Genomic DNA, 25972 nt, shown 5'->3' with positions numbered 1-25972 from the left:
TCCCAAGACGAATTTTCGTAATGTTTATTTTAATCACTAAAACTAAAATTCATCCTTTTCCACTTGAGGATTTTCAGTTGTGCAAAGTAAAGCGCAACCAGACTTGATTATTGCACAGCTCACAGACATATAATGTATGGCAGCATGTTGTATACAGCTTAAATTACAGCTGTCTCATTTTTCTTAGGGAATGCTGCTGAAAAAAAATGAGAAAACGCAATTCATCTTCTCAGCTGAAGGAATGGCGTGCTGTCCAGCCTTCACCTATGAGCCAAAAAGCAGCCATACAACAGGCATAAGCGTAGTTCCACTTCATTATGGTGTTTCCTCTGTGAAAGCACACTGTCAAAATGGTCAAAAAGTATTTCACTGATGCACAGAATTGTTTAAGTGTCTTGCACATTGTACAAAATTATGAAAGCTGCCACAGGCCTGCCAGATATTTTTCAAAGCTGACATATATGCGGGGGGTTTTTTTTCACTCAACTCTACAGATTAGAGCAGACACACGGAGGGCATTCCAACAACCATATTAACACAATATACAGCATGCCAAAAATGAGTTTTTCTACGTTCCTAATCGTAATCAAACAATCAAAGTTTGCTCCTGTACAACCCAAGGGGAAAATGTAAAACTGTTCTCCCTTTACAGCTCTCTCAGGTCAATCAACAAGATGCGCTGGCCATCCAAAAAAAGTTGCACACTCTAATATATTATTATTAATATTTGTTGGACCGCAATGATTTCAGTATGGCACACATTCACAATCTTCTGCAATGTCACAGCCTGTATTTCTGTCCAGAGTTGGATTCATTTTCTGCCAAGATCTTATAATGGCGATGGGAGAGTCGGACAAAGTCTTCTCCATATGTGCTAACATAACTGCACAAGGGTTTTCTAATCATCAATGAGCCTTTCAACACCATTAGCTAACACAATGTAGCATTAGAACACAGGAGTGATGGTTGCTGGAAATGTTCCTCTGTACCCCTATGGAGATATTCCATTAAAAATGTCCAGTTAGAATAGTTATTTACCACATTAACAATGTCTAGACTGGATTTATGATCAATTTAATTTTATCGTCACTGAAAAACACTGCTTTTCTTTAAAAAAAAACAAAACAAGGACATTTCTAAGTGACCCCAAACTTTTGAACACTAGTGTAGGTAAATTCATCATGTCATATGTGTAATTTTCAGTAAGTAAAGTCATGCTTATCCATATGTAAATGTCACTAAGTCATAATGTACATATCATCTGTATTGTTTATCTCTGCTGTACTTTTTTCTAATTCTCGTGCTTGTTTCTGCCTTATCTGTATCCAGCTGCTGTGAAATGAACTTCCTCGGTGAAGTTTATCTTTATCTTTTCTTTATCTCTATAATCCGTCACAAGCAGTGTGCCAGAAATATCATCCTACTACATCTGGTATGTAAGCCAGTTTGCTTTGCTATATGAAACTAAATTAAACAAGCCAAGACTGTACAGACTGATGACATCTGTATCACACTACAGGCTGCAGCGGTTGTACGAACAAGATGATGATTTTATGATGGAGTATTTAACAACTGCATGCATACTGCTTGCAACAGCCTGTACTCTGGAAGGAAGGAAAAGAAAGGAAAAGTATGTGGTGTTCTATGCTCATGGGACTTGATGATGGCCATCTTGGTTACTACTTTTACTTGTTCTGTACTTTGACCAAGTAGACAATGAGATGGATGGATGGCTGGATGGATGGATGGATGGATGGATGGATGGCTGGATGGATGGATGGCTGGATGGATGGATGGATGGATGGATGGCTGGATGGATGGATGGCTGGATGGAGGGATGGATGGATGGATGGATGGCTGGATGGATGGATGGATAGATAGATCAGCCTGTCCTCAAACAAAAAATGACCACATAGGTCGTCTGTACACGCCTGGCTTACGACCCAGCGTTACGTTTTGACGTATGCGACCTCTAGCGATTGAGTAAATATCGACACTCTGGAGTCGCAGGTGAAACGTCATCATGAACAAACTTTTATCTAACACTATCCCTGTCCCTCACCCTAACCATAACCTTAACCATAACCCTAAAAACGTGTTGGGAAAGTGAGAAAAAAGCCGTTTTGTGACGGAAAAGCCGTTTCGCGAATTAAATCCCGTAATGCGTTCGTTTCCGACAAACTCGTTCATCCCTTTTATGTGGAAGGACATAATCATCACCACATGTAACTAATGCAGCAGACCGAGCTTTGAATTCTAGTAAGTCATTAATCCAACATATGAGGCTGGTGAGGAGGATGGTGTGTGTTTGTGTCCGAGGGAAAGAGAAAGACATTTGTTTTAATGGGTGAAACCCAACCGTTCAGGAATTTGTAATTTAGCTGGCAGTAACGCAACTTCAATATTCATGCCAGTCAATCATATCTGAATTTAAAAGACAGAGAGAGGGAAGGAGCAGAAGAGAAAACTGTAAGCTATTTTTTTCTGTATTCTAAAGTGTAGGGCGGCAGGTGGTAGAGCCGGTTGTCCACTAATCGCTAGGTTGGCGGTTTGATCCCTGGTCCCTCTGCATGCTGAAGTGTCTTTGAGCAACACGCTCAACCCTAAAGTGTCCACAGGATCCGGCAATTTCTCGCATCCCATTCATTGCCTACATGAAATGCACCACATTGCATTGCAGAACGTCACTCCGGATTATGTCAAGAAGACTTGATTTCTACTTTCTGCAAATTTGGTGCAGGGAGCGGAGGTTCGTGAACCTTTCAATAAATGTCTAAACTAGCCGTCATTGAATAGATTCACCAACTGCACAGCTTATTTCTCGCCTCAAATGCTTTCAGAAATAGTTTTCGCTGAACTGTTTTCATGTTCATGTTCAGAGGGAGTTTGTGACCAAGCCGCCATGTTGGTCCAATGTTTCTACTAGACTGATGGTCTGAAGGGCTGTCATGTGACCACCAAGTCACCCACTAGTGACCATCCACCAAGTGGACGATATTTAGATGTGGCACGTTTCCATGCTAGAATAAATAGATCCTGTGGACATGGACCATTAGTTGCTCTTGATGTCCGGCAGGCACCTTTCATGGAAGCCCTGTCGCCACTGGTGTATGAATGTGTGATTGTGAAACACTGTAAAGTGCTTTGAGTACCAATACGGTAGATACACACGTGGACAAAATTGTTGGTACCCCTCAGTTAAAGAAGGAAAAACCCACAATTCTCACTGAAATCACTTGAAACTCACAAAAGTAACAATACATAAAAATTTATTGAAAATTAAATAATCAAAATCAGCCATCACTTTTGAATTGTTGATTAACATAATTATTTAAAAAAACAAACTAATGAAATAGGGCTGGACAAAAATGATGGTACCCATAACTTAATATTTTGTTGCACAACCTTTTGAGGCAATCACTGCAATTAAACGATTTCTGTATTTGTCAATGAGCGTTCTGCAGCTGTCAACAGGTATTTTGGCCCACTCCTCATGAGCAAACAGCTCCAGTTGTCTCAGGTTTGATGGGTGTCTTCTCCAAATGGCATGTTTCAGCTCCTTCCACATATGTTCAATGGGATTCAGATCTGGGCTCATAGAAGGCCACTTTAGAATAGTCCAACGCTTTTCTCTCAGCCATTCTTGGGTGTTTTTGGCTGTGTGTTTTGGATCGTTGTCCTGTTGGAAGACCCATGACCTGCGACTGAGACCAAGCTTTCTGACACTAGGCAACACATTTCTCTCCAGAATGCCTTGATAGTCTTCAGATTTCATCGTACCTTGCACACTTTCAAGACACCCTGTGCCAGATGCAGCAAAGCAGCCCCAAAACATTACTGAGCCTCCTCCATGTTTCACCGTAGGGACAGTGTTCTTTTCTTCGTATGCTTGGTTTTTGAGTCTATGAACATAGAGTTGATGTGCCTTACCAAAAAGCTCCAGTTTGGTCTCATCTGTCCAAAGGACATTCTCCCAGAAGCTTTGTGGCTTGTCAACATGCATTTTTGCAAATTCCAGTCTGGCTTTTTTATGAGTTTTTTTCAGCAGTGGTGTCCTCCTTGGTCGTCTCCCATGAAGTCCACTTTGGCTCAAACAACCACGAATGGTGCGATCTGACACTGATGTACCTTGGCCTTGGAGTTCACCTTTAATTTCTTTGGAGGTTGCTCTGGGCTCTTTGGATACAATTCCAACGATCCGTCTCTTCAATTTGTCATCAATTTTCCTCTTGCGGCCACGTCCAGGGAGGTTGGCTACTGTCCCGTGGGTCTTGAACTTCTGAATAATATGAGCCACTGTTGTCACAGGAACTTCAAGCTGTTTAGAGATGGTCTTATAGCCTTTACCTTTAAGATGTTCGTCTATAATTTTTTTTCGGATGTCCTGGGACAATTCTCTCCTTCGCTTTCTGTTGTCCATGTTCAGTGTGGTACACACCTTTTCACCAAACAGCAGGGTGACTACTTGTCTCCCTTTAAATAGGCAGACTGACTGATTATGAGTTTGGAAACACCTGTGATGTCAATTAAATGACACACCTGAGTTAATCATGTCACTCTGGTCAAATAGTTTTCAATCTTTTATAGAGGTACCATCATTTTTGTCCAGGCCTGTTTCATTAGTTTGTTTTTTTAAATAATTATGTTAATCAACAATTCAAAAGTAATGGCTGTTTTTGATTATTTAATTTTCAATAAATTTTTTTTTATTGTTACTTTTGTGAGTTTCAAGTGATTTCAGTGAGAATTGTGGGTTTTTCCTTCTTTAACTGAGGGGTACCAACAATTTTGTCCACGTGTGTACACTGACAGGTAAAGCATCATTCCTAAGAGGTGACTTAGTCCTGATGCAGAGAAAATAATAGTTCCCATGTTGCACTTAAAGATTCATCAATCATGCTCACTCCATGTTACTGCCAGCTGTGTGGAATCAACAGGTTTTTGTGTGTTTTAACATAATTTGCACATTAGTATCCCTGATTACAGCAGGCAGATGTGTTTGCAGGACTTGACCTAAATTTACAGTGTTTTCATGAGCCAATTCTGTACTGAAGTGCTTTAGAACAGGAAGAAAGTGAACAAAGTACACAGCTAAAGCCCAGGAATGTTTGAAATGCACTGAATGATGGGATTCAAATCAGCAAAGTGTTGTGGTTTACACCTCCAGATCAAAGCCTGTTTGCCAAAAAATATAGTTATTACAGGCTTAATTAAATTGTTGTCTTTTAGAAAAACATGCAACAATTATTCTTAGAAAATCAAATAAAACTTTATGTTTCCGTATAAAAATTTATGGCATAACAGCTTTCTCTGTGATACGTTTTAGCACCAAGCTGGTTGCCTGTTCATTATATTCTTCTTCTTTCTTCTACTTTTAGCGTTACGCTCATTGTGGTGCAGTGTTTCAGATCTTTATTTTGTGGCGCTGAACGAAAAATACATTTTTGTTCGCAAATTTGCAACTCGCAACCCATAATTTGGCAATTAGGAAACGAGATCTCATCTTTCATTTTTGACAACAAAAGACAATTATTTTAAACTTGAGTAAATTTGAAAAAACTAACAACGTTGTATGATACAAACTTTTAAGTGCGAGTGTGTGTTCAGGATCTTTGTGGATTATTGTAATACTGTATTGTCTGTTTTGTTCTGTGGGCTTTAAGTTGGTTAAAAAACACATGAACCCTTACTGGTTCCTCTACTTATATTCTACATATCTTTGTGGAAGCTGGCCTGGCATGTACATGCCTGTGCATTCATAAAAAACACGTCTAATCAGTCAGAGTAATTGAAAACACCCATGTGGAAGTATAGAGGCCTTTAAAATTTTGCTCCATACTTCAATGTTCTTCCAAATTGGCAAATAAAGACTCACACATGTACCATTCTGCACATTTTAGCTGTTTCCTACTTTGCTTTACAGCTGACCTTTGACAAAGATTGTTTGATATGTAAACTGGATGTATAACATGAGAGTGGAATTAGTCTTTGTCAGCCATCTGTGAACACGGGAACGAAACAACTCACTGCTTCAGCTGAGTAGAAGCCTAAATCCTCAGTGGGATGGTCAGTGAACAGCTGCAGAGAAATCAACCATTTAAAGCCACAGAGGATGTTCGGTAATCAAGTTTCCTTGTCTTAAATACTGTCACCTGATGGACTTCCCTCTGAAACACCTGAACAAATTCCACCCACTAAGGAAGACAATAAGAAAATGATTAAAACTACAGAACTTTTATGCTCTGCTGTTCCTTTACTCCACTCATGTGTTACAATCAAGTCCATAGATGTTTGGATGGAGGAAAAAGTTTTGTAATTTTACCTCCACAACAGATTTCAAATGAAGATGTGATCATGATGACTAACATTTGGAGATAGTTAAGGAAAAGCTGTGGTGATGATTAAAGACCAATAACACGGATGAGAAAGACACAACCGTTCAAAGGTTTGGGGTCACTTAGAAATGTCTCTTTTTTTTAGAAGAACAACAGTTTTTTCATAGAGGACAACATTTAAATGAATCAGAAATCCGGTCTACACGTTGTTAATGTGGCAAATGACTGTTCTAGCTGGAAACGGCTGATTTTTAATGGAATATCTCCACAGGGGTACAGAGGAACATTTCCAGCAACCATCACTCCTGTGTTCTAATGCTACATTGTGTTAGCTAATGGTGTTGAAAGGCTCATTGATGATTAGAAAACCCTTGTGGAGTTATGTTAGAACATAGATAAAAGTGTGAGTTTTCATGCAAGACATTGAAATTGTCTGGATGACCCCAAACCTTTGAACGGTAGTTTAGGTATACTGTAACTCATTTAGAACAACTTTAACCAATAATGTCAGCTTTAGCTAATAAACAGCAACTTTAACTAATGAGGAGAAACTTTAATTCATTTATGCTACCGTTCAAAAGTTTGGGGCCACTTAGAAATGTCCTTATTTTTGAAAGAAAAGCAGTTTTAAAGTTTATTAGAGTTGTATGGTTCCATCCATCCACCCCTACCTCCTCACATGTAGCCGTAAAAATGCAGTTTTTGTTGAGCTTAGAAAGATTACTTCATTGAACAACAAAACACTTGTTGCAGTTTTGCAGCTCTACACCACAGTGGATGTGAAATTCAGCAACCATGATGTGCCTTTCAGCTTCAATTCAAGGAGTGAAACAAACATTTTCTTAGCACAGTTTTACACTTCCACTAATTGGAAGTTCATTGCCAGCTGTGGCCTCTTTGTTTCATTACAAATGAAGGAGCCGAAAATCTGACGTTGATTCCAAGAGTTGAACTTGCATTTGGTAGGCGTTCTCGGTAACTCTCAATAAAGCACCAAAACATGCAGGTGAAGGAGTCCATGATTACAACAGAAAAAAACCAAATCCGATCTTTCACAGGGGTAGCAGGAACTTTACGAGACAAATCAACAATTATTCACGCTGTTAAAAAGAGGTAATGAGACAGGCCTGGAGGACCTCATACAACAAAGTGGATGATCGTTGAATTCTTTTCTTGGTGAAGGAAAACAACTTTACAACATCTAGCCAAGTCAACAACTCTCTCCAGGAACTGTGCATAGCTTTCAGAGAAGCCTTCATTAATTTAAATTCAGATGCAGTGGTTTGCAAGATGTAAACCACTGGCAACACAAAAACAGAAAGGCAAGATTACATGGCAGAAAACAAACAAAAGGGAAAACTGAAATGTTCTGGAGCGTTACTCTTTGGACAGATGAAACCAGATGAACTTTTAGCAGAGTGACTGGAAGAGAAAAGTCTGGAGAATGAAAGTAAATTCTCCTGATGCGAAGCGGACCACATCGTCTGTCAAACACGATGAATGAAGTGTTATGGCATGGACATGTGTGTCTGCCAATGGAACTGGGTCACTGTTGTTTATTGATGATATGATGTGTTGACAGGATTCAGCAGAATGACTTCTGAAGAGTTAAGAGCTGTCGTTTCTGCTCGGATTCAGACAAATAATGTAAAATTGACCCAGTACGTATGAATAACGGCCCAAAACACACCGCCAAGGCACCCAGGAGTTTTGAAGGCAAAGAAGTGGAATTTCATTAAAAGGCCGAGGCGCTCATCTGACCTCAGCTCAACAGAAGACAGAACTGAGGGCATAAAAACCCAAGAACAAGCAGCTACTAAAGGAGCCACAGGAAAGGCCTGGCAGAGAAGCTCTAGGGAGGAAACTTAGCTTTTCCTTCTAGTTTTTCTCGTTTTGTATCGCATTTTTGTCGTTTTGTGTCTCATTTTTGATGTTTCGTATCTCGTTTTTGTCGTCTGTCCTGTTTTTGTCATTTTGTGTCTCATTTTTGACGTTCTATGTTTCGTTTTTGTAATTTTTTTTGTCCCATTTCTGTCATTTCACGTCTCGTTTTTGTCATTTGGTGTCTCTTTTCTGTCTTTCTGCGTCTACTTTTTCTTGTTTCTTGTCCTGTTTTTGTCATTTTGTGTCTTGATTTTGTCATTTTCTGTCCCATTTCTGTTGTTTCATGTTTTGTTTTTGTCATTTTCTGTCTTGTTTGTCTCGTTTTGTGTCTTGGTTTTGTCATTTTGTGTCCTGTTTTTTTCATTTTGTGTGTCGTTTTATATCTTGTTTTTGTCGTCTGTCCCGTTTTGTCATTTTGTGTCTCATTTTTGACGTTCTATGTTTCATTTTTGTCCCATTTCTGTCATTTCATGTCTCGCTTTTGTCATTTTGTGTCTCCTTTCTGTCGTTCTGTGTCTAGTATTTCTTCTTTCATGTCTAGCTTTTGTCATTTTGTGTCTTCATTTTGCCATTTTCTGTCCCATTTCTGTTGTTTCGTGTTTTGTTTTTGTCACTTTGTGTCTTGTTTTTTCATTTTGTATCTCATTTTTGTCACTCTGTGTCAAATTTTTCCTCGATTTATGTCTCTTTTTTGTCATTTTGTATCTTCTTTTTGCTGTTTTGTGTCTTCTTTTTGTCATTTTCTGTCCCGTTTCAGGCCTGGCAGAGAATCTCTAGGGAGGAAACTTAGGATTTAATGATGTCTGTGGGTTTCAGATTCATTGAAAACAAAGAGCTTGTATCCGAGTACTGAAAATAATTCTTCGATTTGTACATGGTTTATTTTAAATTTGATGGCTGGGACGTAAAATGTCCTTCAATTCTGGAATGACCCTCTAATCACCACCATAACTATAGGGTAGTTATGGTGGTGATTAGCGGGTCATATTCTCATTGTGACTGTTTTCCTTGGTAAATCTCAGTAAATTATAGTTGTATCTCCCTTCTTTACTGAAATATAGGAGTCTGACATAACAAATCAAGGGTTTGTCTGGGATCTGACCCTCCGTCTCCAAACCTACTCAGGCCTTAACCATAGTGCTGTCACATCATAACTGTCTTCCAAAAAAACAGACTAATTCTGTTGGTGTGTCAACAGAGTCAGAAGATTCCTCTGTGTGTCGTCTGTTGACCCTGAGTTAAGGTTTTTGGTAAAACTACCTCTTCTGTGGCCAAAAATAAACTTTCACGCTCGACTGACCCCGCTGATGTACAAAATGAGGTGACTCATTGTCTCTAAATATGGAAATCCTTGAATTCTGCTCACCAAGCACATATGTCGTGACAATGCTGCAATCACTTCCTTCTTCAGCGCTCCTGTTCTAAGGTCTTTCCCGACTACAGCCTGGTACACTCCTAGTTTGTACAAATTAAGCAAAAAAGAGTTTTAATTCCAGAAGTGTATGACATTTTACATCCTACCCATCACATTTCAAATAATCCATGTAGAAAATACTAAAACATGCAGTTGTTGTGTAAATGTTCTTGTCCTGAGACAAAATCTGAAAAAATAGGAGAAAAGAATGAAAAAAAAAACACCAATTAAGTCTAGAGTTCCCCCTAAAATACCATTTTTCTCTTGTCCCACCCCTTGATGACCAAACAGAATCTCAAATAAAACAGTTAAAATCTAAATTAAATCTACTTTTTTGGTTTTCTTTTTTTCATTGATGTCTCTTGTTTTGTGGGAACATTTTTTAAATCAACATAATATTTCAAATAATAATTTTCATGCGTGGAACGAGTGTCCCACAACAACCCTGTTGATGATATTTTTCTCGTTTCATGTCTCGTCTTTGTCGTTTTGTCTCATTTTCGTGTTTCGTGTCTCATTTTTCTCATTTTGTGCTTGGTTTTGTCGTTCTGTGTCTAATCTTTCTCGCTTTGTGTCTCATTTTTCACATTTTGTGTCTCATTTTTGTCATTTCATGTCTTGTTTTTGTCATTTTGTGTTTTATTTTTGTCATTTTCTGTCCTGTTTCTGTTGTTTTGTGTCTCGTTTTTGTAATTTTGTGTCATTTTTGTCATTTTGTGTCCCCTTTGTGTTGTTTTTTGTCTTCTTTTTGTAATTTTCTGTCTCATTTCTGTTGTTTCATGTCTCACTTTTGTCATTTTGTGTCTTGTTTTTATCGTCTACATCATCAAACCGTTTCCCAAAAAGAATGGGTAGAGCAAAGCTATCTCCTCTCTTCTATTTTTAATATTTTCATAATATTGTCAGCCTTGATTGAATGTCTCACTCTACCTCATATTAACAGGATCAGACTCATTCTTTGGACTGTTTTCCATCAGTCAGTTTGTCCTCTTGGTCAGCAGTAACAGCTAGCTAAATATCTAGCTTCTACTGCTGAGAAAAAGCTAACTTTAGCATGGATTAGCAACCCTGTTACTGTGATTAGAATAGGGTTCAAGCCTTTGATAGTTTATTAATTACTACTGATGAATATGGAGCAGAAAATTGTAAAAGAGAAGGTTTATTTTTCTAAAATTTTTGAAGCCTAAATGTCCTCCAGACTCTTTTTCTGTAGCTCAGGCAGGCACTGAAATCATTCCATGTCTCGTGTTCTCATCTGATCATTCATGTTCGTGATCTGACTCATTTATCTGGCTTCATTCATCTCCGTCTCATTTATCCCGCTTCCTCCTCGGCATTCCTGCACCACCAGCCTCCTCCAGCATTTAAACGTTAGGTGTGGTTTCAGGAAACGTTCCTGTGTTTGTTCACTTTCATTAAAGCGGAGCTCAACAGATTTTACACATCAAAGTGATTTGTACGGGCCTTTTCCATATGTGCTGCTACACGTGTGGAAAAATGTGTACAAAGCCGTTTGCGGTTCCTGAGGGAGAGCTCGAAAATGAAGAAAGTCTGGAGGTGGGTAGTTTGCCAGATCGTGCAGCCTGCTCCTTGTTTCTGCTACAACATGCATAGCTGCTACTTGCATAACACAGCTGGATCTTTCACCGGGCTGTCAACAGTTGAGTTTCATCATGTGTGTTTGAGGGGAAGGAAAAAAACATTTAAATGACCTGCAGATCTGACTTTGGCTGCTATCCAAACGCAGTTCTGTTGAGGAGAACGTGACACCGGGCAACCAGTTCCCATCCAGTGATTGATGCACGCGTCCGTCCCTCTCATCACCAGACCACCGAGCAGGAGACGGCAGCACACACTCTCACCTACTGGGGAGGTTTATTAGGCTGTCAGACTAACTCCCCAATCCTCTGCTGGAACTTGGTAACCGCACACATAATGTCCATCCACCACAGCTGCATGCAAACATGAGCTCTGCTTCCATAACTATCTGAGGCCCACTGTTGCAAAATTTATTTAAAGCTGTCTAGCTGTACCTATTTCTGACTGAATGCAGACAAACACTACAAATCCCAGCAGCCCACATGTCTTGTTTTTGTGATTTTGTGTCTTGTTTTTGTCTTTTCTCTTATTTCTGTCATTTTGTGTCTAATTTCTGTCGTTCTGTGTCTCATTTCTGTCATTTTGTGTCTTGTATTTGTCATTTTGTCTCATTTTTCTCACTTTGTGTTTCATTTTTGTCATTTTGTGTCTTATTTTTGTCATTTTGCGTTTCATTTTTGTTATTTTGTGTGTCGTTTTTCTCATTTCGTGTCTTGTGTTTGTCTTTTCTGTGTCATTTCGTGTCTCATTTTTGTTGCTTTGTGTCGGTTTTCTCATTTTGTGTCTCTTGTCGTTTCTTGTCTTGTTTTTGTCTTTTCTGTCTCATTTCTGTCGTTTTCTGTCTCGTTTTTCTTGTTTGTCTCGCTTTTCTTGTTTTGTGTCTCGTTTGTGTCGCTTTGTGTCTCATTTTTGTTGTTTTGTCTCATTTTTCTCATTTTGTGCTTCATTCCTGTCGTTTTGTGTCTCATTTTTGTCGTTTTGTCTCATGTTTCTCATTTTGTTTCATTCCTGTCGTTTTGTGTCTCATTTTTGTCGTTTTGTCTCATTTTTCTCATTTTGTGTTTCATTCCTGTCGTTTTGCCTCATTTTTCTCATTTTGTGACTTCTTTTTGTAATTTTGTTTCATTTTTGTCGTTTTGTCTAATTTTTCTCATTTTGTGTTTCATTCCTGTCGTTCTGTGTCTCATTTTTGTCGTTTTGTCTCATTTTTCTCATTTTGTGTTTCATTCCTGTCGTTTTGTGTCTCATTTTTGTCGTTTTGTGTCTTGTTTTTCTCATTTTGTAACTTCTTTTTGTAATTTTGTGTCTCATTTTTGTGGTTTTGTGTCTCATTTTTGTCATTTACTGTCGTTTTTGTCTTTTCTGTCTCATTTTTGACATTTTGTGTCTTGTTTTTGTCTTTTCTGTCTCATTTCTGTCGTTTTCTGTCTCATTTCTGTCGTTTTCTGTCTCATTTTTCTTGTTCTGACTTGTTTTTGTCGTTTTGTGTCTCATTTTTGTTGATTTGTGTCTCATTTTTGTGACTCGTTTTTCTCATTTTGTGTCTCATTTTTGTTGTTTTGTGTCTTGTTTTTGTCGTTTTGTGTCTCATTTTCTGTCTCATTTATCTCATTTTGTGTCTCGTTTTTGTTGTCACTACACATCCCAGCACTCCAGACTCTGAATTGCAAAATTGCAACATTTTTGGTGGGAAAATATTAATACTGCAAGACAGAGGTGTCAAACTCATTTTAGCCTAGTTAATCTAGCTTTTTTATGATTTAGTCTCAGGGCACTACATTTACACAATAACTGCATGTTTCAGTATTTTGTACATTTTGGAATTTGATGCGTGGGACGTAAAACAATCCTTAAAGTGATGCATGCATGAATCCATCTGAATGCATGTGCTCTCTGCTGACCCTCTACTCCTCCGCACGGGTTCGACTAAAGGTTTTTTCCAGTTAAAAGGGAGGTTTTCCTCGCTATCATCGCCTCAGCGTTTGCTCTTGAGGGCCACAGGCTCTGGATTCTGGAAAAAAAAACTCGAGACAATCTTCATTGTAATTGCCACGATATAAACAAAATGAACTTGAACTGGGGGGGAAAAAAGCAAAAAAAGCTGTTGAAAGACTTGGAGTAGGATGAGATTAATTAGCTGTGAGTGATGAAATGAATCTAGATCACTCAGGTGCATGAAGGATCCGCCTTATCAACAGGGAGAGAAAGTGCTGCACGAATACCAGCAGCAAGCGAGTAGTAATTCATGCTTGGTGTGCCGCATGATCCATTTTATGTTAAAAAAAAAAAGAGAAGAAAAGGTGGAAGTGAGCCAGATTTTCAGCGGGGTCTTTACTGCAGATGTTAATCATGTTTTCTACTTTTCAATTTAACATGTTGCTTGAATGAGACTAGTTTAAAAAGTTCAAAACATCAATGCGGTGTGTTTGTCTGACCCACCAGGGAGGAAATTGTTTTGGTTTTTTGACAAAGCTGAGTTGTTGCTCTTGAGTAACACCTTGAGGAAGGGAAATGTTCAACTTGGACCCGACATCAGGAAGAAAGAGGCACTTTCAGGCAAAGAAAAGCACATCATGAGATCGATTAATTCAACTGTCTTCTCAGAGGAAATGTTTCTCCATCTGTGAGGTTCAACACATGTGATTTATTAAAACATCACATGAGCAGAAGTCGCTGACTTACACATATTGGACAGCATAGTTTCACATGTGACTGTTCCAAAGTTTGGAAAGGTCAAACATCTGAATGTGAATAGAAACTGGGTTAAATGAGGTCATATGTGTTCAGAGAGCAATTGAAACTAATGTTACAGTTTCTGCATTTGGTAAAAGTGGGACACAAGACATGCTGGTGAGAATAACAAACATAGGAGACTTTCTATCAGTGTGAGGATTTGAACAGCAAGCAAAGTGCCAAACTGCACAGTTTTAAATATCATTTATTTTTGAGCTATTCTAACTAAAATAAAACAGTTTAATCTCCTCTGTAGCTTCTTTACAAGGTGTAAGACGAGTGGCTTCTCACCTGAAACGTATGATGTCTGCTGAACATTGGTGGTTTGCACCGTTGCCTCACAGCTAGAAGATCCCTGGTTCCCCACCTTCCTGGGATCTTTCTGCATGGAGTTTACATGTTCTCCCTGTGCATGCATGGGTTTTCTCCAGCTTCCTCCTACAGTCCAAAAACATGCTGAGGTTAATTGGTGACTTTAAATTCTCTGTAGAGTATGATTGATTGTCTCTATATGTAGCCCTGTGATAGACTGTTACCTGTCCAGGTGTTCTCTGCCTTCACTCTAAGTCAGCTGGGATAAACTCCAGCCCCTTGTGACCCTACTGAGGATTAAGTGGTGTATGGATGGATGGATGGATGGATGGATGGATGGATGGATGGATGGATGGATGGATGGATGGATGGATGGATGGATGGATGGATGGATGGATGGATGGATGGATGGATGGATGGATAGATGGATGGACAGTAGGCAATGATCTGCTCAGCACACATGGATTTCTGGTGCTGGTATTCTTTGTTTGTCCATCTGTATGAAAAGATTTTAAAGGTCAAATCCAACCAAATGAGTGTTTATTGTTTTGGACAAGAGGCCTGAGATGGTCTGAATGTGAACCTGAAACAGTCGACTCAATAGGCGATCAAACCTTCAAATTCTGTTCAACATCCTGTTTACTTTTTTCCTTCTATACACACTACTGTTAAAAAGTCTGGGCTCACTTACAAATGTCTGTATTGTTGAAAGAAAAGCATTTTTCAATGAAGATAACACTAAATGAATCCTAAATCCAGTCCAGACATAGTTAATGTGGTAAATGACTATTCTAGCTGGAAACGGCTGATTTTTAATGGAATATCTCCATAGGGGTACAGAGGAACATTTCCAGCAACCATCACTCCTGTGTTCTAATGCTACATTGTGTTAGCTAATGGTGTTGAAAGGCTCATTGATGATTAGAAAACCTTTGTGCAGTTATGTTAGCACATGGATAAAAGTGTGAGTTTTCATGGAAAACATGAAACTGTCTGGATGACCCCAAACTTTTGAACACTATAGTGTACGTCAACTTTAACTCCCTTAGAGTAACTTTAACTCAGTTTTGAGCAACCTTAACTAATATGGAGTAACTTTACTATTATACAGCAAATTTAACTCATTAAAAGCAACTTTCATATCGAGCAACTGTAACCAATAATATCAATTTTAACTACTACAGAGCAGCTTTGATTCATGTACACCAGCGTTCAAAAGTTTGGGGTGTTAGGGTTTTTATCTCACAAAGGCACTACTAACTGAACACTGAAACCGATATTACATATGAGTGTTATAATATTGATAATAATAACTATTTAATGTGCAATGAATCCATAAGTTGTGCTTGGGAAGAGATGGAGCTAAGCACTAACACCAGGCTCTGATGGACACAGACAGGTCAGACTGGAAAGTTACAGCCGCTTACAAAAACAAAAAACGCTCCTTCTTCTGCACATACGCACTAACAAAGATAGAGCTTTGGTCTTGATATACAGCACGTTCCTTTTTTCAAATAATGCAACAACTAATTTTACTGAAACTGTTAACTCAAGGTTGTTTGAGGGAGAAAACCATAATAATCCTCTCTATGAAATACCACTAATACTGCATCACATCTAAGCTAACAATGGAATAATACTAACTGTTAGAAAGCGGGAAAAGTGTGCAGGAGGGTTCTTCTTACAGGGTACAGCTCCTGAGGATTGGTCTCAGATTTGCTGTCCAGTTGGATTGTGATTTAGTTTCGCTCACACAGCGGTTTGTGTGACTGATATGCTGCGAGTTAGCATGCTAAGTAGTTAGCGCTTGCTGGCTACGCATAGAGCTAATGCTAGGCTAGCTCGCCCGCGCTAATTTGCTAACAACTTTTAAAAGGGCCAAGAGATATGGACACATCTGTGCACCAACTAAATGGGAGAACTGAGTCTAAACCAGGGTTTATCCTCGCCTTCAGCCAATCACATTTCAATATTTGAATTAGATGTGTTTATATCTATGAGTTATCACACAATACAATTCTGAATAAAATGTAGTGTTCACTTTTGATTTGATCCTTTTCTGGGAGGCCGTTCAAAACAGAAAAGGTCCTTGTAGAAGATTCTTTTGGGACACTGATATTTACAAAATTAACAGCTTAATTGGAGAGAAGTAGTTTGAACACATTCAACAGGGCACAGTTAGAAATGTCCATATTTTTAAAAGAAAAATATTTTTTCAATGAAGATAACATTAAATTTAGTGTATATATTTATTTATTGCGTCTTTTTATTCTTTCTTCTTCTTCTTTTATTGTTTGGGTCTGGAACCGGTGTTTAATACATTTCATTGCGCCTTCCAATTGTGTTTGTGACAAAAGTCTTGAATGTTGAACTGTGATTGTAGCAGTGCTGACTGCAGAAGGACGCCCCCTGCTGAAACTGCTGCCTCCCAGTGGTACTTCTGTGGATTTAAGAAGTTTTTTTCTGGCAAATAGTTGGTGAAGGACACAAAATCCACAGCTTGAAATACATAATTGTGCTTTTTTCATGGGGAAATTTTCATATCAGGGTCTTAAAGAGTCTAATACAGCTCGAATTGTTAATTTAATTAGAAGCTAATGTCACAGTGGAGCTTGTGGCCCAGCTTTAATAACAGTAAACCCTTCTTCTTTGTGAAGGGAAATCACTTAAATTCACTTTAATCTTTCGGGTTGGAGCCAGGAGCTGCTCCAGATGCTCCTTGTGGCAGAAGCTGGTTAAGAAGTGGATTTTCAAACCCTCACTCCTCTCCAAACAGAGAAACCACTTTGATTATTCTAAAGACCTCAAGGTTTTATGTGCATATGAACATAAATCATCCGCAGAGGGGCTTTCTAAGCCACCCAGGATGTCACAGGATTTACCCATATTCCCCGTGACTCAGTGCAGAAACCAAATATCTGCCGTAGGGTGATATCAGCTAAAATGGGCCACTTTTTGGTAAATCGCTTGAAGCACTAACAAAAAAACAATCTATTCTATTAAAATGTGGTTTTATGGCTAGTAATGTTTTTTTTTTTAAATTTTGCATTGAAATTGTCTGGTAAATAGGATTGTTTAGTTCCTACAGGTCTTGATACGTCAGCTGTGCCAATTTTTTTACACAAGCAAAGTTCAGGTAAAATGGGCCAGCTGATCAGGTAAAATGGGACGCCTATCAGGTAAGTTGGGCCAGTCCAACTGCAAAGGGATAGTCATCAATTTGTATTGTATAAAAACTGTCAATATGGCAACATACTGTGTAAGAACAATTTAATAATATCAGGACAATTCGTTACATTGTAAACTGATCTGCTCATGGCAAATGTATTGAATCCACATGGCACTGTGAACTTGGGTATAAAACACACAAATAATGATTTAAAAAAACAACTGCAACCTACTAGGCCTACAAATAGGATGAATGCAAACACTGAACCTCAATAATATCTAAATAGTCAAAATTTTAAAATGTGTGTGTGTGCTTGGGTAGGTACATATGTCATGGCCTAGGCTACTTAAACCACAAATTTCTTTTTCATTTCCTTTCTTCCTCCATCTCTCAGTCCCTCTCTCTGTTCCTCTCACTTGCTTCTTGTTTGCCATACTCACTGCAGATAAAGTCAGTGGATTGTTACTAAAAACACTGATCATCATTATTTTTAGGCAGATGCATCCTTTTCACATAAATGCCTACTCCATTCCCTTCAAATGTGTGCATGTGTGACTGACAAAAAGGGTGGCCCATTTTAGCTGAAACCAGGGGGCCCAACTTACCTGAATAGGTTCAGCTAAATTGGGCCACTAACAAAAACGTCAATCTTTGAAAAAAAATGTCCAAATACCAAACTTTAAGCATTATTTCTGATAGGTGTCATCAAGACAGATATTATACATCAAAAATTTTATATATACACATTTCTTTAATTGACTTATCATCCTTATAATTTTTATCAGAAATTCTTATGCCAGTCCACTCACCACGCAGTTTTCGGTGCAGTGTGGATTTGAATCTTATCTCCGCCCACAAAAACAACCACAGACCAATAAAATCTGTTGTTTCATGTTAAGTACAGTTGTGGCAAACATTTGAGACCATTTGCTGTCATTGGCTCTAAAAATCAGAGGGACTAGGACAGGTGTGTCAAACTCCGTTCCTGGAGGTCCACTATCCTCTGTGTTCTAGATGTTTCCTTCTTACAACACACCTGATTCAAATGATCAGCTTATCATCAAGCTCAGCAGAAGCATGATAACGAGCCTGATCATTTGAATCAGGTGTGTTGGAAGAGGGAAACATCTAAAAAATGCAGGATAGTGGCCCTCCAGGAACGGAGTTTGACACCCCTGGGCTAGGACATCCAACGCTTAAATGGCCCATTTTAACTGATATCACCCTACTTCGTCAATACGGTCACAGTCAGCACAGTTTCAGGACAAACTGAATCTGTCAGCCTGTATGCCGGAACACATTGGCACAAACAAGTAAACACAGAGTGTTGCCTGTTCAGATGAGCTGGGTGACAGTGCGCGCTGTCCTTTCAGCACCAAGGCTCTCTTTTACGCGCGGTCACAAGAGCTGCTCTCCGCAGGCATGCAGCAAAAAATAGCACGTTGTTTTCACAGACAGGTCCGCAATGATCACATTATGAGACAACGAAGAAAATATGCAACAAATATCTGGGTTAGTTTCCCCGAGGCTCCCAAATATAAAGTCCCGTTTGTCTGAATGTCGCTTTTACGCAGAGTTCTCGATTTGCGTTTAGAGTTTTATGGATCAGAAACATAAATCTGATTGCCCTTATTGTGCAATCAAAACAATAATAAACTACCTCACTGAGCAGAGAGAGTTGAGGGGGAGCAAACGAGCCACTTACACGCCCTGACTTAAAGAAAGCTGCTCCAACCACAGTGGGCCAGTACAGACTAATCTCCAGTGAGGGAAGGGAGGAAAAAAGCAAACCTTGGGCTGTTCAGTGGGCTACTCCGACCAGAAACTTTACAACAAACACAAACTTTGATAACCAGCTCGTAATTAATTTTTAGAGACTGGTGTGTAATCGTGTTCCAGTTTCCGTGATGGATATAAAGCGCACGGCGGCTCTAAATGGGGTTATGAGAACCACAAGAAGGATATGGGAGCATTTGCACTAAGATGCCGGTATCTGCGCTGCGCACTGAGCTGATTGGGAATTTCAGTGGAAGCAGGCTATTAGTGGGAAAAACGCTTCCTGTAACATCGCAGCATCGCACAGATAAATGGAGTAACGGAGAGGAGGGGGGGTTGCGCAGAAAAACTTGACTTCGAGTGATGGTCAGTCAACTCCTGTGGACTTTCCGCTTCTCGGGTACCGATAATGCGTCTTATTATTACCATCACCGACGCCGCTGCTGCCGCCTTTGCTGCTGCTGCTTCCTCGTAGCCCACAAGGGACAGGTCACCGCGTCGGCGAGACAGAATAAAAAGTGAGCTTCACCTCAGGACGACTGAGCTGCTGCCGCTACTCCGGCTGAGGACGCACACGGGACTTGGATCCTTTCTGCTCGGCTGTGCGCGCTCTGCTCGGAGCTGAGGACGAGACACGGATGCAAACACTCATATGCCTTCAAGAGACACAGGAGCACGCTCTAAGGGGACATATTCCGGACTGGAGAGAATCAGGACCACGCACCTAAAAGTTGCGCGCACTTTACATTTCCACTGTTGCTGGACGTAATAGCGCCTTTTCTGAAGGTTTATTAAAGGTAACGGCATTTTTAAGACTCTAAATCTCTGAAATGTTTCAGTTTTACCACATAAAATAGTTTGAGTCTCGCACATATGTTGCTGCTCTGGTTCTGAGGCTGTGGTTTGGTGTAAACTGTCCTCAGCTCTCCGTAGGGAAACATCTCAATGAATAAAACTTGGCTAACTACAGAACAGAGCTCACAGTTACAAGCTACCGATTTGACCAAAAAAAAGCATCAAATGGAAAAAAAAAAAAGCAGAGTTTCCATAGTTTAACTGGCATAATTGCGCACAAATTTCGAAAATGTTTGCAGACTGTTATTGTGGATACTGTGGGATGTGCGGCAAATGTTTAAGAATGTCTTCAAAGCTGTTGAGCAAATTCCCTCAGTTGTGACTTGTTGCACTTGTCAGGTTGTGGTTTGGATCCGGAGTCAAAGAGTCTGATTTGTGCGTTTTGCTGTGGCGGTTTTTCGGTGCCACGGCTCGTTTTAAGGTGAATTGACCCGCGCTCTGTTCCTCCTGCAGGTGTCCGGGGAACGAGTCTCTTTTATTGCTGTTCTCACGCTATGACCGGACTGCGCAGGCACTTCATTATGGGACTGGTGCTACTGATGTGCACGCTGACCGACCACTGCGGCGAGAGCGCGCCCTCGTCGGCCCCAGCGGCGGCGGCGGCGGGCGGCGGGGACGCGCAGCGGGACTTGAGGCGGATGGTGGAGATCGTGAAGCACGTGGAGCAGAGCAGGGGGAGCCACGGGGCGAGAACGGAAGCCCCGGTAACGATACGGGCGAGGAGCTCTCCGGTGGAGCAGAGGGATTTTCGCGGCTTGAGGAGCGACAGAGGGAATCCGGCTGTAGGTGAGTGGCGGCTTTTCCTGGGGCCGGGAGCCTTAGGCTGGACCTCAGGAGCGATGCTGTAGACTTAGAGGACGCAGCCTACTAGGATTTATTTTAAAAATTAAAGTGAAGAGTCACCGTGACTGATGGAGGCTGCAGGTGGAGAAGTTAACGAGTTGTTTGCATCCAAATTACGCACAACTTTGTAAAACTGTATCTGAAATAGATGTTGTGTGAGGGGCAGAAAATGTAATTATTTTTCTGTTTTCGTGGCTGTCACTCACTGATTCGTCACAATTTGTTCACATTTTTACAACAACCGCCATCCTCAAGGTGCTAATCAAATTCAAATATGAGGCCTTCTGTTAAGAACGCAGCATTTCTGTGCGTAAAACTTCCCTAAAACCTCTTTCTTTCCTCCACCTTCTCTCTTTGAACAGTTGTGTTTCCCAGAGATCTACGAAAGAAAGAGAAATTCCTAAAACATATAACAGGTGAGTCATCATCTCACATTACTTGTGTCTTCTCCACACACTTGGAGAAGTGTGTGGATAGTCAGAGAGGCATTTTGTAAGAAGTGCGAACTGGAAATTGGAAACAAAAAAGGGGGAATTATAGCTTCAGATAAGGGCTGTAAAACAGATGTCAGCGCAGGTGGCTGCAGAGCTGCAAATGTTCTCACAGTCTGCTCTCTCTGTTTCAGGTCCACTTTACTTCCCCCCCAAGTGCAGGAAGAATGTGTACAGGCTTTACCACCACACCAGAGACTGCACCATACCTGCATGTAAGCACCACTTACACACTTCATCAGTCCACTGTCAACACTTGAGCTTTAAAAAGGAACCACTCACCGTCTTTTCCATTTCATCCTCTCTTCTCAGACTTCAAAAGATGTGCGAGACTTCTGACTCGGCTAGCTGGCAGCCCACAGTGCACAGAGGGGTAGCACAACACAAGGTACTGTCCAAAGCTTCCACCTCCTGTTAAAACGTTACAGTTTTAGGAAGAAATATGAGCACAGGGCCGAGCGCCAGAGAGCCTTGCACACAGAAAACAGTTTAGATAGAAGAGAGCACATGCCCTGGTGGCTGAGTAATGCAGTTATTTATGTGACAAGGAGGAAGTAGCTGAAACAACCCCCTGCTGTTTATTTTATCTCTGGTTACTGCTGCATTAATGTCCCAGCAGCATGTTGCTGTTAAAGCTGTCGGTTAATGTTAGCTACTTTATATACAGATATGTAGTTTTTAGAAAGCTGTGGAGCCAAAAAAATTCCATAAAATAACATCTCATAAAATATAGACATCTTCCATAGTTGAAATACAGCTTGTAGCCTTAATTTTACATGACAATATGTGTATATTTGGGCACTGTAATGTTTATTTAGGCTTATTTACGGGTGTAAAAAATGAGGTCTAGTGCTGCTTCTGGTTGGGTTTTACTTGGTAAGATTATGTAAAAAAAAATCTCTCAAAATACTTAATAGTTTACTGCTAATTTTAGTTTGTAAATTTACATCAAAACCTTGTGTATTTACCAGGATTTTCATGTTAAAAATCTTTGTCCACATTTGAAATTAATGGATTTAGTTTTGAAGAATTGTCAAAGTCTCTGTTACAAAAAAACACAATTAAACAATTGAAAAATGAATTATTACATTCTGATTATATCATTAATAGTATGATTTTTAAAAATGTAAACTAACCTAATAATATTTAACGTAAAAACATATTTCCATCTATAAAACTGTTGAATTTACCGTGGAAACGATGTCAGCCCACCATTTTTTACCAAATACCTACTGTAATAATAGCAATAAAATGATAATCTTAGATCATATTCAGTGTAATATTCGTTTTTATTTGTAACTTTACATTAAAATCTGCTATAATTAATTCATTGTTTTCTGTTAGTTTACATTAGACATGTAAATTTAATGTCTGTTCTTGTAGTTTCACATAAATCCATAAAAAAAATCTGTAAAACAAAAACATGCTGTGCTAAATTAACACAAAACTTTCACTTAAATACTGTGCAGAATTATTAGTTTTATTCACCACATTTACACCTATAATTTGCTACACGTTAGCAGCAAATTGCTCAAGTTTTTTTGCAGTTTTCACTCTTGTATTTAAATGCATCTGACAGCTGTTGTTGCTCATAACTTTGGCAAAACTCCACTAAACACAATCATTTCATAAAATATCGTGTTAAAGATTCATGTCAGCAGCTTACAGTTGAGTTAAAACTGCATTAGGTGACAAGTTACACCTAAAATATGATCATTTATGGCTGTTTTTCTCATTATACAGCTGTACTTTCACTGGCTTATCTTGTCGTGGGATGTTTACATAGTGGCATTGCTACTAAAGTAATAGGTTTAGACTCCATTTCCCACCAGACAAAAACAAACAACGAATGATTATTTAAAACTCCTGCAAGAGCGGGTCAAAGTTGGCGCTGTAAAGACGGTGTTTCTCTGGAGACGTTTGCTCTCGGTGGTGATATTCCTGCTCCAGCAGTGGCACAGCGAGAGCAGCAGATCTGTGGCAAACCTTGATTTATTGTTTGTGATTCTTGCTGGAAAGGAAAGAATTTTTTCAAGTGCTGCCAAGTTGGACACAGAGCTGAATCTCACTCCCTCTCTCTTACAGGTTGAAGCCAAACATGAGTACTCCAGAAGAAAAAATCTTGGGAAAAAAGTGCCTTGGACAGTACGAGGGAAAGCCTGAATCTGACCTGCCCCGACTGATATTAGGTACAACATTGTCCTTCACTGAGGTCTCTTCTGCTTCGGCGTGGATCGCTGACACCCACCTCTCTGGCTGGGCCTCGATGGTTAGATGTCATCGCAAGAGAGTGCAACCAGACCAGGATAAAGATGGTGAAACTGAAGAGAGGAGACGGAAAAAGAAACGAACGGCTGAGAGAATAAACCAACCTGGGGCCTTTTTGTTGTTGGTCCTGCTGGAATCCAAAAAGATACTAAAAAAAATAGGGGGGACTTTCTATATTTATTTTGCTCGTTTCTGTAAGAAAAGGGCAAAATCCAAATATATCATATTTAGAACGACTTGCCTTCTGCGACGGGTTCACTGCACTGCCTAGAACGTGGGCCACAAGAAAGAAAAAAGATGTGACAGAGCTCCGGCCGGCAGTCGCTGCGTAGTTTCACCCACTTTGTGCTCACACTGAGAAAGAACTGTTAAATTATTAATTGCATGAACGTTTTTTTTTTAAAGTCACAGCCCTCCTGTGGATCTTAGCAGAGCGTGGTACAGCCGATATTTATGTATTTGAGATGTCACAAGGTTCCACTGTACATAATGTAGGCCATGACCCATTAAACCAGGAGTAACATGTACATACTGTAAAGCAAAAGACATAAGCAGAATCCACCTATCTACCATAAATTAATACGACTGGCATTTACCAAATGAGTGTTGAATATATATATATATATATATATATATACATATATATGTATGTATGTATACATATATATTTAAAAATGAAATATATTTAAATAAATTATGAGATTGGTACAAATGTGGATCGGCTTTGTTGTGTTGTGATATATTTGACGTTGTATTCCCGTCCTGAATTGAGGAATGCTGCCTGAATGACCACGTGACTGGACTGGAGTCTGGGGACAGCAGATCGTGTGAAATCCCCTCTGCATTTCAGACCTTACATTATTTTTTAAAACTCACAGATAATGAGGTGTTTTTGAAGCAGATGTTGCAGCAAAATCAAGTGATGGTTTTTCCAGATCACGACTCGCTACACTGAGGCTGGCCGAACAACATGTCTTCTCGTTTATCTTGGGGTTTTTTGGCATCTTTACAGAGATGTTTTTTGTTGTAGTTGCCAAGATTTTGAGAGTTCTGCTTCTACTTTCAGAAAAAAATTTAAAACTGTAGAAAGGAAGTCGTGGCTCCCAAAGATCTCACTACTTTAAACTGAAAAATATTTAGAAAGAGTCGCCACTAAGAAAAAAATTCCATTTACATCCACTACATTTACGTTTACATTTCTATACTGAAGTTGCTTTATATTATTTAAAGTTGATATTGTTAGTTACACTCGCTCTATATTAGCTAAAGTTGCTCGAAATGAGTTAAAGTTGACCTACACCACGTATCAAAAGTTTGGGCTCACTCAGACAATTTCTTGTTTTCCATGAAGACTCACACTTTTATCCATGTGCTAACATAACTGCACAAGAGTTTTCTAATCATCAATGAGCCTTTCAACACCATTAGCTAACACAATGTAGCATTAGAACACAGGAGTGATGGTTGCTGGAAATGTTCCTCTGTACCCCTATGGAGATATTCCATTAAAAATCAGCTGTTTCCAGCTAGAATAGTCATTTACCACATTAACTATGTCTAGACTGGATTTATCATTCATTTCATACTATCTTCATTGGAAAAAAAAATGCTTTTCTTTCAATAATAACATTTCTAAGGCACCTCAAACATTTGAACAGTAGTGCATGTAGAGACAAAAAGACAAAATTCCATTTACATCCTCTGTAATACCTGTATAAAGCAGAAGATTATATGGAAAACATGGAATCTCTGAGAGGGCTGCACAGTGGGTAGTGGTTAGCACTTTCGCCTTGCAGCAAGAAGATCCCTGGTTCAAATCCCAGGGTGGGCCTGGGATCTTTCTGCATGGAGTTTGCATGTTCTCCCTGTGCATGCGTGGGTTTTCTCCGGGTACTCCAGCTTCCTCCCACAGTCCAAAAAATATGCTGAGGTTAACTGACTACTCTAAATTGCCCGTAGGTGTGAATGTGAGTGTGATTGTGTGTCTGTATATGTAGCCCTGTGACAGACTGGTGACCTGTCCAGGGTGTCCCCTGCCTTCACCCGAGTCAGCTGGGATAGACTCCAGCACCCCCACGACCCTAGGGAGGATAAAGTGGTGTATAGAGAATGGAGGAGGAATCTCTGAGACATATAAAACCATCTTTCTGTATTTCTTTGGTTTAGGTGACCCTTTGAATGAGTACATCTGATAAATCACTCCATGTCCCATCTATGAAACCCAAACCCTGACTGCAGGACGACTATTTCTCTAAGAAATGTATCTGCTTGAGCTGTTCATTTGTTTGGGTTG

At 39.7% G+C, this 25972-nt stretch overlaps 1 protein-coding gene and 1 long non-coding RNA gene across 2 annotated transcripts in view; one reads left to right on the top strand and one right to left on the bottom strand.

Moving 5' to 3' along the window:
- The window catches only part of LOC127537720 (uncharacterized), a 40652-nt gene extending 18848 nt beyond the window's left edge, over positions 1-21804 (bottom strand). Inside the window, exons 1-2 of the long non-coding RNA XR_007947536.1 lie at positions 21694-21804; positions 14257-14403 (exon numbers count right to left, since the gene is read on the bottom strand). This is a non-coding gene — a long non-coding RNA (uncharacterized LOC127537720). The remainder of the gene's footprint in view (positions 1-14256; positions 14404-21693) is intronic.
- LOC110964109 (ALK and LTK ligand 2) lies at positions 19105-24395 on the top strand. The gene is made up of 6 exons (XM_022212724.2): positions 19105-20019; positions 20531-20863; positions 21283-21336; positions 21546-21626; positions 21724-21799; positions 23497-24395. The coding sequence occupies exons 2-5, from the start codon at positions 20572-20574 to the stop codon at positions 21786-21788; spliced, it is 492 nt and encodes a 163-aa protein (XP_022068416.1). The 5' UTR covers positions 19105-20019; positions 20531-20571; the 3' UTR covers positions 21789-21799; positions 23497-24395.
- The last annotated feature ends 1577 nt before the right edge of the window (positions 24396-25972 follow it).

The sequence above is a fragment of the Acanthochromis polyacanthus genome, chromosome 16, assembly GCF_021347895.1.
Source record: "Acanthochromis polyacanthus isolate Apoly-LR-REF ecotype Palm Island chromosome 16, KAUST_Apoly_ChrSc, whole genome shotgun sequence".
Taxonomy (NCBI): domain Eukaryota; kingdom Metazoa; phylum Chordata; class Actinopteri; family Pomacentridae; genus Acanthochromis; species Acanthochromis polyacanthus.
The sequence above is the reverse complement of the archived record's forward strand: the minus strand, read 5'-3'. Positions and strand labels throughout refer to the sequence as shown.

Coding starts and splice junctions, on each gene's coding strand:
- LOC110964109 (XM_022212724.2), top strand. CDS start 20,572: ATGACCGGACTGCGCAGGCACTTCATTATGGGACTGGTGCTACTGATG. Junction 20,864..21,282: donor CAGAGGGAATCCGGCTGTAG/GTGAGTGGCGGC, acceptor CTCTTTGAACAG/TTGTGTTTCCCAGAGATCTA. Junction 21,337..21,545: donor ATTCCTAAAACATATAACAG/GTGAGTCATCAT, acceptor TCTCTGTTTCAG/GTCCACTTTACTTCCCCCCC.